This window comes from Belonocnema kinseyi, chromosome 4 (genome assembly GCF_010883055.1).
Source record: "Belonocnema kinseyi isolate 2016_QV_RU_SX_M_011 chromosome 4, B_treatae_v1, whole genome shotgun sequence".
In the NCBI taxonomy this organism is placed as follows: Eukaryota; Metazoa; Arthropoda; class Insecta; order Hymenoptera; family Cynipidae; genus Belonocnema; species Belonocnema kinseyi.
Window position 1 is genome coordinate 111,358,442 of NC_046660.1, and position 11,696 is coordinate 111,370,137.

At 31.6% G+C, this 11,696-nt stretch overlaps 1 protein-coding gene across 1 annotated transcript in view; it reads left to right on the forward strand.

Moving 5' to 3' along the window:
• LOC117171362 (protein artichoke-like) overlaps positions 1-11,696 on the forward strand; it is a 519,164-nt gene that overhangs the window by 497,785 nt on the left and 9,683 nt on the right. Inside the window, exon 5 of the mRNA XM_033358610.1 lies at positions 2,304-2,641. Within this exon, the coding sequence (XP_033214501.1) occupies positions 2,304-2,641 (338 nt within the window). The remainder of the gene's footprint in view (positions 1-2,303; positions 2,642-11,696) is intronic.

The window sequence follows — 11,696 nt, forward strand, 5'->3', positions numbered from 1 at the left end:
GAATAAAACTTTTTCATAAAGTACCTTACGGAAAATTTTTTATCAATTTTTAGAAGCCATATTAGACATTATAAAACTTGACGAGATTAAATCTTGAGCAAAGCGATTTAAATAAAAAATTGCTAGGTATAGGAGATTTATAGTATAATATATTTCTGCCAAGTTTTATAATGTCTAGGGTGGTTTTTTAAAATAGATTACAAAATTCCTGCAGGGACTTTACCAAAAAGGTTTCATTATAATTATAAATATTGTAACTAGTTCAATAAAATCGATATAGCTTTCGAAAAAGTAACGGCACGAATTTATAAACTAACTGGAAGCATTTCTGTTATGATTTTATCTTTCTCAAAATAATCTTCTATCGAGTGGTTGGTCTTGGATTTTGTTTTACTGTTGGGACAGATTTAGTAATGACAGGCTGACAATTATATTCAGAATTATCTTTAAAATCATCGCCAAGTCCAAAGAATTGAAAACTATCGTTTAATGGTTGTTAATTCTCTTTTGTTAAAGCTCTTCGGCTTGAACCAACAAATTTTCATCGCTATTTCGAACTTCGCACTCCACTTAGTCTGGAGTGCGAACTTTTCTACATTGAGTTCAAATTTATTATTTCAAATGTACATTCAATTTATTTCTGTACCTCGGTCTGGGACTTCTTAATCAGAGATTGCAAGGTAAAGACCAATTTTTATTTTTTATGATTAATTTAATATTTATACTTCATTCAGTATTAATAATAAAACAAAAATGACGCGTTCTATCAAAAAGTAATTTATAACAAACTTGTACATATTTTGTGGGTGCACATTTTTTGTCTTACCATCTTTTTCCGCACTTTGCATAGTTTAACCGTAAAATTTAATTTTGGATTTTTCATTATTTTTTGTGAGATCACAATTTGAATTTTTGATTTTTCAAGAAAATTTAAAAGTTTTTTATGAAAATCTTGAACAGCTTTAAAAAAATTACGTTTTTCTTCTCTTGAATTTTTTATATCGTGCGTTGTTTGGATAAAAATTTTAATTTTCGTTTGTTTTTGTGAATTTTGAAAATGCTGTAACTTAAATAATTATCTTTTTATAAAAAGATGTCGTAGGATGAATTCTTAAACTTTCTAAATACTAAGAGTAGCCGGACATATAAATTTTTAATCTTAATAAAAAGGGGTTAACCATTTTTAAAATGCTCTACCTTTTTGACTTCTTATCCATAACAGCTGACTTACGAACTTCACCTTCAGTTTTCGACACTAAAAGAGGCTAATATCATAGCCTAATTCTTTCAAAAGTTATCGCGCTCACAGACAGACATACATGCACACGTGTATATATTTCTGTGTAATCTGTTTTTCGAGTTCACAGGGCCTTAAAACGTGGACGTTATACAAAAAAATGGGAAGGGGGGGGGGGTTAATTTTACACAAATATAATACCTTGTTAGATGATAATTTAAAAACAAGAAAAACAAAACTGTGGAGTTTTTGAGTAAATTGGCTTAAAATATTTTCCAGAGAATCGCCGTCATTTTGTCTATTTTTAAATTTTCTAATTGTTTTCGAAAAATAATAAGAAATTCTATTAGATTTAAGAAAAAATATGCTCATATAAGTTGAGAAAAACTATCAGATTTTTTATTACGCTGATTAATTAGATATTTGAAATAAGATTGGGCATGGCTTGTTTAAAATGTCTTTAGCTTAGATGAACGTATCATGCTATTATATTTTTATCATGAGAAAAAAATTTCCTGTACTTTCCAAAGCATTTGAAAATCTTGAAACCCCACGTTGAAATATTTTTTCATGGCATAAAATAGCATGTTTTTTCAATTCAAGCAGAAATAATCTGAAGCAAAACGTGTATAATTAAAAAAAAAATTGGAATTAACTAAATCCAGAAGAATCTTTCTTCAATATTCTAGTTCATTTTTGATTTATTAGTACCAAATATTGTACCCACAGAAACTCCACCATGATTTTTCGGCTCATAGGATATTAATTTTTAATTTTCAAGTTTGACAACGGAACAGATGATGTTAACATATTCAATAATTTTTGTTTATATCTTTCGGACACTAACACACAAAATATGGGAGATTCTTTTACTTGAACTTTCTTACCTTTTCCTAGAACTAAATTATTTTAATCTCTTCCCTTGCCACTCGATGGTACAATACTAACTAGGTGTATGCACAGGTACAATGAAATCTGACTATGTTGTTAGCAAACGGGGCGACATCATAGCAATGAATAGCGAATGACTAGCAAATAAAATTTTAAAAAAACTTATCTTCCACAGAAAATCCCCTTCACTGCAGTTGCGAATCTCAGGAGCTTTGGGAGTGGTTGCGAGACCATCAGAAACTCGTTGGTGGTAGCGTAGGTCGTAATAGGGGCAACGGACTAGGAGTGAATGACATGGAAACTGGATTACTCAGATGTGAACAGCCCCCAGAATTGAGAGGTCTTGTCTTCCTGGACCTTGATCCTCACACCTTCTGCTCAGCCCCGTTGGTCCTTAAACTCGCCATTCAGGATATTCAACCTTTCTCAGTCCTGGTCTCCTGGCAAAGCAGAAATCACTCCGGTCTCCACGGATACCAGGTCGCTTATCATGCTCTGGACAATGTTGAAGAGGTAATAAATATAAAGCACATAGTCATGGTCTCCTTTAAACAGTATAATAAAATCCTGATCTTTGCAATGAAGACAATTCCGGTCACACACGTACTGCACATAAAGAGCGTTCGATCCAATTGGCATTAAAAATCGACATAGAAAATGCTATCTAGATCTTATATAACTCGTTAGAATTACAGATTTGGAGCAAAATAATCTTTTAAAATACTGTAGAGCTTAACACTTAACTCTAACTTTTCATCGCTCCCATCCCTCATAAGGGATCGTCCATAAATTACGTAACGCGTTTTTCTTTTGTTTGAATAAAGACGAGCATGAAATTGATGTGAAGTTGAGAAAGACATAACGATATAAACAAAAGAAAAAAGTGTTACGTAATATATGGACGATCCCTAATTGACAATGATTATTTGGTTTTGTAAAACGACGTGCAGTCTTTTAGCTTAATCATAATTATTTTCATCCGATGATCAGAAATATACAGCATTAAGTTTATAAGTCTGCTTTTATTAAATCAATTTTAATTTTATTCGAGTTCAAACTCATAAACTGAACGAAGCTTCAGTTCTGATTCAATAATTATACAATGAATTCTCATCTTATACTTTTTTCAGGATTAGAAAGCGTTTTCCCTATGTTTTATTCGGTGTTCGGAATTTTTATTATATTTTTTTTACTAAAGAATCTTAAACTTTTACTTAAGGATAACATTAAAAATCAGGCCTGGCGAGAAGGGTCGGAGGAGATTCTTCTTGGGCCTGTAGTTTTCATCAGCCTGAATTCTAAATTTTCAAAATTACATATAGGGGCCCGTCATTCATTATAATCTTTCAAGTTGAAGGATTGACTATGTAAATGGTTAAAGATAAAATTAATGCGAACTTAAGGCAATTGTGTCAAAATTAGACTCTACTTACAAATTTTCTGAAATTGTCAAAATGTATAGAAAATTATTCTACGTTTAGTATAAAACATGTAATTTTTAAAAGAATAATATTTCTGTTTTCACGATACCACTTCGCAGGAGTAGGCAGTGACGATGTAGCAATACTACATCATTGTGCACTTTTGAATGTTATAGCCACGTGACAACTACCTTCACTGAACTCGTAGACTTCTAAAGACTGAATCCATTTTCAATCAGACATCGTGTGACATTTACATGAGCAATACCATTGTTTTGCCACATGAATTTTTTTTAAATTGAATTTTAGAACTTTTCTCGCTAAAGGTGCACGATATCATATAAAAGTGAAGCGTATTTTTGTAAAACTTTTCAGAATGAAAAAACTATTTATTTAGAATTTTGTCAACTTTGCCACTTTCGTAAAAAAATGAAAAAATTAAAGTTTTCGAGCAAAAACTCTCGTGGCCACAAATATGTTTCAAATTATTTCAAAATTTACTTGATAATTACTACAATTTCAAAAGAAATGATAAATCGTTAACAGAATCTAGAAAGATAATTTAAATACATATCTCATTCTATAGGGATTTAAAGAAAGAATTGGTCTTTTTAGAAAAACAAACTTCAAAATACAACTTAACATAATTTTTTTCTCGAATCGAAAAATCCGTATTGCCTAAAATTTGGTAAACAATATATGAGTCAGTAACTCGAAAACCCCCTTAATAGCGAATTTCATAAAAATGCTGTTAACGTACTGAGTTCTCAAATATTTTAGACATAGCTCAACATTTTTGGATACTCAAAAGTTCTAGTTAACTCTAACTAAACTCAACTCAACAAAATCCAGCTCGACTCGACTCAAAGTTTCGAGCTTTCTGCATGCCTTAAATATATATAGATTTTACAGAATGCTATCACTATTATCAATGTAAAAGTATGTAATTATGTCAGTCTCTTCTCTCCTAATTCTCATTGTCTATGAAAAGTGAATAGCGCACATGCCTCATTAAACTTTGAAATATCATGTCTATAGATCAACGCAAATTGAACTATCAGATCAAATTTCTCGTTATGTTTTAAATTAATTGAAAATTAATTAATGCACTCCGAGTTCCAGTAATAATGTATATTCTGTATTTTAATATGTTAATTCATTTCATTATCGCATTATGAGTCTCTTTGAGTTTCCGCAAATGAGGGAAATTAAGGTACATTGAATTACCATGCATATATATAATGTTTCCTACATCAATCGATTAATTCGAAAACAAAATATTGCACGTAGTTCCATTATGATTTATATGTTAGGAAAATCTAATGGCCAGTTAATAATAAAGTTAAAAATAGAATTTCAGATAATTCAATAATTTTTAAGGGACGATTTTTTTTTAATTTTATCATAATCCAAAATTCGCTTCAAGTTTCGAAAGGTAGTTGAGAATTTTAACTTTTTCATAACATTCTGGAATTTTCTACAATGCACTGGAATGTTATGATGGGGTGTCCTAGACTTTTATAAATCGCAAAGTCCCAAAATATTTTTGGGTTCGTTGCGTATTTTGGGTACTGTAGGATATTGGAATTGTATGTATGGGCACAGTTAGTTGCAAGTGTGCGTGTGATCCTGCAAAAGAAGATCTCCTACAGCGGTAACTTCACCTTGCTTCGAACCTTCAAACAGAAAACAAGTGCGATCACGTATGCGATTGTGTGTTTGAATCAGCTGTTCTCGAGTTTTATCGAAGCGTAAATTAACTTTTCAACCAAATTAGTTCTTCTATTTAAACATCCCGAGTCGAAATATAAGTCCTCTTTTTATTCTCTCAAGTTCTCTAGCCTCAGAAACTTTACGAGGATCTGGCGAGGATTAATTCAATATAATGCAAGTACTATTTAACTACTCAAAATGTGGACAAATTTCCATTTTTGCATGTTTGGAGGTCTTAAAACGGACTTCTGAGATACTTATTTGATTCTCGTAGATCCTCTAATTAGTACTTCTTATTATAATTTGCATGCGTTGTAGAATGGGCTTTTTTAAATAGCAAAAATTTCAATTCAAATATTCTTAACAAATAATCATTAATAAATGTACAGACATTTTATATCTGTCCATCTTCTTACTTGTTTCGAAAGCAAAATAAAGCTACAATGTGATTTTATTGAATAAAACAAATGTTTAACAGATTATAAGTTTCCTTTGTTCATTAAATTCTTAATTATAATTTTGTTCTTCGTTCGTTGATTGGAACGGTATATTGATGTAATATTATTGTATGTTTAGTAATGAATATTTACAAAGAAAATTTTAATTAACATTTTTTCTATTTCAAACAATACCCAAATTTTTGTTTCCTGATTATAAAGGAAAGTTTTGTTACTGTAATAAAAATTAAATAATTTTATTCCAGTGTATTTTACTGACATATAATTAATAACATAAGTGTAACACGTCATGCAGTTTAACTAAAAAATCAATTGAAGAGACGTTAAGCAATAATCCGCCCAATTTATTCTGTCGGATTGAGATTTGCTCGAGTCGTGAAAAATGTCTTAATACTCGAGAATCCATGCAGCATTTTTGGACTCTGAATGTATAATTCTCGATTAATTGAAATAATGTTCATTCGCATCACAAAGAAATTTTAATTGATTGATATTCCATAAGTTCACGTATTTTGGGTGAATTTAAACACGGTCTATATTTTAACAGCGTCATCAATTTTTAATTCATCTTATATATCGTATGGAATACAGTGAGACGAAAAAGTGCAAAGTATTAACTTTAGAATTTTTTTGGGCTAATGTCAGATTCACATAAAATGCGAATATCTGAGAAATGACATGATAGACATTAAAATTAACCTTTAGAAAGTAGTATGAAAATGAAGACAAATTATTATTAATGAAAAACAATTCCAGATTAAAATCTCAGAGGAGCTCAAAGACATTATTTCTATATTTGTGGTTAATTTTATTTCAATAAATTAATTGATTTCCACGTTCATTCATAAATTGAAATGATCACTGGTGTAGTTGAAGGTTCATATCTTTGGTTAAAAATTTAACAATTTTAATAAAAATTCGTTAAATGCTTGGTTGAAAATAAATGTTTAAACGTGACAATTAAATTAATCCATTTTTTGTTAAAAAATTAGCTTTTTAAATTAGAAATTTTATTATTTAGTTAATAATGTTTCTTCTTTAGTTGATAGTTTCACTTCTTGGCCTAACATTGATATATTTTTTTGGAAATTTGTCTATCTTAGTAAAAATGTAATCTTTTTAGTTGAAAATCTAATCTTCTTTGAAATACTCTATAAAAGTAAATAATTTTTATATGAGAGATTTATAGTGACAGTGAAGAACTCAACTATTTGCTTTTAAATAAACTTTTATGTTAAAAATTATATTGTTTTGAAGAAGTGCAGCTTATTGGCTTGAAAATTCAACAGTTAGGTAGAAAATGAAACTATTAGGTGTAAACTTCATAGTGTACATTGTATAAGTTAAAAATTAAACTACGAGATGTGTTCAAAAAATAAGGTGATTTTATGGTTTTCTCAAAAAATATTCATTTATTCCTCAATATTTATGTTGACCCCTTCAAAGTAATCCCCCTCAGATATAATACACTTGTTTTTCTCTCCTCAATCGTTGAAAATCGATGTCCTTTCATGGTTCTCTTCAGTTTTCGGAAAAGAAAAAACTCACTGGGGGCCAAATCCGGTGAATATGGAGGCTGAGGCATGACTGTGGTGCTGTTTTTGGTCAGAAAATCTTTCACAAGCAACGATGAATGAGCAGGTGCATTATCGTGATGTAAAAGCCACAAATTATTTTTCCAAAATTCCGGACGTTTTTTTCGCGTATCGCCTCTTGCAAACGGCGCATAACTTGAAGGTAATACTCCTTCTTGACCGTACAACCTTGTGGTAAGAATTCCTGATGCACTACGCCACGGTAATCAAAGAAGAGAATGAGCAAAACCTTCACATTTGACCGAACTTGACGTGCTTTTTTCGGTCTTGGAGACTCAGGATGCTTACACTAAGACGCTTGGGCTTTAGTTTCGACGTCATAACCATATAACCACGATTCATCCCCAGTTATAACCCTTTTGAGAAAATCAGGATCATTATTGACTTCATTCAACATCTCCTGAGCGATGGTCATGCGATGGATCTTGTGATCAAAATTAAGCAGTTTTGGAACAGCATGTATGCATGGCATAGCATGAGCCAACCGATATGCCAACATCATGGGCATAGGAAACAAGGGACTAGGTATGCCATTGCGCGGGTGATGCAATGAGAGGGGAGGTCCGCCACCTTTAGATGTACCGCGAAAAACATGGCAGCGCCCACATGTTTATAATTTAATGCACAGTTTGCCGGCAAAAATGCTCGTGCCCATAATAAAAATGGCACATCGTAATATGGCGTCTCTCCCCACTCATGGAACTCTCCCCCCTCCCGTGAATTCAACCTCGCTCGCCAAGTTAGGATGGCATGTCTAGTCCCGTGTTTCCTATGTCCATGGCCAACATCTTCAGCAACTTCTCTGATGGTAATTCGGCGATTTTTCAACACCATTTCTTCCACTGCTTGAACGTTTTCATGTGTTGTTAACGTGCTGGGACGTCCAGGGCGAGGTTCATCTTCGACATACTCTCGGCCTTCTTAGCGCAGCTTGTACCACTTATATACATTTTTCTTACTCAGAGTAGACTCACCGTATGCAACTGTCAACATTTCAAGAGTTTTAGAGCACTGGATTCCATTTTTGACACAAAATTTAATGCAAACTCTTTGCTCCATTTTTTTCGAAAGAAGAAAATCGCCGAGCACACCAAACCTTCTAACCTTTTATGCCTCTGCCAGAAAAACAACACGAGCTATATAGTCAAAACTGTGAACATATGATCGTGACGAGTGTACCAGCACAACGAAACAAACAATTTAAAACTTGAATGTGCGTAGTCCGCAAAAATGGAAAAGTCACCTTACTTTTTGAACACACCTCGTATTTGATAGAAAATTAATGTGTTTTGTTGAAAAGTTGTCTTTTTTGGTAGAATATAATTGTTGTTTTGAGTAAAACATGGTCGTCTTTTTCGATAAAAAATTAATCTTTTGTGTTGAAAATTAAACTATTCGGTAAAAGAGTCAATTTTTTTTTAAAAATCCATATTTTTTAGTAGAAAATTATACTTATTTGTTGAAAGTTCAACTTTTTGGTTGGGAATTCAAACATCTAATGAATAAATCATCATTCTTGATTGAAAATTATCTTTTTTTTTTTGTTAAAAATTTATCTTTTCTGATATTAAAGGCCCCCCTCCCGTGGATTCAACCCCGCTCGCCAAAGTTAGGATGGCATGCTTAATAGTCCCGTGTTTCCTATGTCCATGGAAGTTGCATACTACGCGTCGATAATCGGATTCGTTACAGTTGGCGCGTTTATTTAAAATGATGAAATATGCAAGTCAATCTTTGCAACAAACAATTAATTAATATAAAGAATTCTTCGGTCATAAAACAGACTTATAAAGTGGTAGTTAGATAATTATTTGAGCTTACTAGATTAAAAATAAATAATCCGTTTTTAATTTAAAGAAAGAAATATCTTTTTTATCACAAATATAAATTTTAAATAATTTTTTATTTCTTTATGCACTTTATAATTATTGTTTGCTGTAAAAAATTAAAAACATAAACAAATAATTTAAAATAAGAGCGCCAACGGTAACCAATCCCATAGATCACTGTAGCATAGATACAGAACCAGCTCACCTTTAAACACACACAGGCACTTAGTCATACAGTTCAGGTCAGTGGCTGCGCTCCCCTTGGTTGACCCCCCCTAAGCGATGCCCAGGCGCCCCAAAAAGATTATATTGTTTGAATAAATAAATATATTTTAGATGGCAATGGAAAGAGTAAAAAGAATTTTCAATAATATCCACGATTTATACTTGTATTCCTATAAGTAATACCAGCAAAGTGAGATAGTGTCTTTTAATTTATTTTTTACCCATATTATCCTTAAGAAATTCCCTTATACATGTTTTGGATCCTATTTAAGAAAATATTTTTTAAACGCGTAATACGTTATTAATAATGAAACAGCAAAAGTGAAAGGAATATTCTTGTCATCAATTACATTACGGAATTTTAAATTTATTTGTTTCCGGTGCAATCCAAAATATATTTATTTATTAAAAATGTATATGACACCTGAATGTATTTTTTATGGTGTCCGCTAATATATTGATTTTTTACATATATTAACTTTCGATGGCGCCTATACATAGGTTGTCTTATAATTTTTCTTGTACAGCCCTGCTAAAAATAGAAGACAAATTTCTATTGAACCAGTGAATAGGGCGTGTAAAGTTAGGTATGCACCCTAACTTCTGTTGCAAATCTTTCAGTCTACTGTACGATATCGCACATTTGAAACAATGTGATGTGGCGACTCTCACGAGACGCAAATTTATTACAACTTTGCACGTGGATTGAAATAAGTATTAGATTGCGAGAGGACAGAAAGAGGTTATGTATTGAAATCGCGGAATAGATTCTACTTCATTCTTGAAAAATAATAAGAAACTTGAGAAAAAATTAACAGTTTGTTGAACTCTTAGACGAAAAAAAATCTGCCTGCTAAGCATTGACAAAACTGTAATTTGGTAGTATTGCGAATTATCTTTTGCCAAAGCTCCATCGGCTTTAACGAACACATTCTCATCACATATCTCGTGCATCCTCCTCGATTTTTTCCAAAATGAAAACTTTTCTACATTATGTTCAACACTATTATAACAAATGTATATTACACTTATTTTTTTAGCTCAACCCAGGATTGCTTCTTCAGTTCGTGCAAAATAAATTACAAATTTTATTTATAATAATTAATTTCATATTTTAGTTTCTTATTTTGTTCTAAATTTCATTTTCAGACGCCCGGAAAAATGTAACGTTTCAATGAATTTATATTTTTACAATTCATTATATGCATTGGTATTGAAACAGACGCATTTTAACTGCCTTGTTTTTATAATTTAAAGAGTGCGCCTTCTATAAATAAACTATTTTGTTATTTAAAAAAAATTTAATTTCTTATTTTTCACGATTACAACGAACTTAAAAATAAAAATTACACGTTCCATAAAAAATGATTAATAATGAATTTGGAGCTCCTTTGTGGGTGAATAAATGTTGTCCATTTATTTTTTTCATACATTATGTCTTTTGCCCTAAAAATTCAATTTTTTGACTTTTTACGTTATTTTTACGAATAAAACAAGAACTATGCATCCTATTAACATGTGATTAACAAATTTGTATTTTTTTCATGCGATATTTTTTTAATTGATCTTTTTTCGTAACTTGCTTATTTAGACCACTAAACGGAATTTTTTATTTTTCATTATTTTTGTGGTGTGATCGAAATTTAAATTTTCTGTTTTTCAAAAAAATTCCAAAAGTTTTTATAACAGTCTTGGAGGGGTGGGGGGCGTCAAGTGTTACACACATCTAATACTTTCTCGTTATACTCCTTAGAAACAGTTTTTCCTTTGCTCCAGTACCCTTTTTTTTAGTAGCCGCCCAAAGTATTGGGTCCGCTTTTTTCACTTGTCCGGTCAGGTGACCGTCAAATTACTGGAAATCGGTCATCTAGCGGCTACTCCCTATCTCTACCCTAAAACCCCCAAGTAAGCACATTTAGCTCAATCTGTCAACTCTTCTCAAATTTATCCGCCATTTTGAATTTTTTATTTTTTATTAACAATTCGTAATCAGCGACCCCTATAACCCCCACATAAACTGTTTTAGTCCAATATGTTACCTCTTATAAACTTGCGCGGCCATTTTGAATTTTGCATTTTTCATTAAAAATTCAGCATCAGCGTCCCCTAAATAAGCACATTCAGTTACGACAGGACTATAAATCAGTCCAACCAAAAAGGAAAGACATGTTATTAGTCCAATCGGTTAATCAGAGACTATAAATCATTCCAACAAAAAAGGCAAGACATGTTATTAGTCCAGTCGGTTAAGACAAGACTATAAATCAGTCCAACAAACAAAGGTAAGACATGTTATTAGTCCAGTCGGTCAAGACAAGACTATAAAT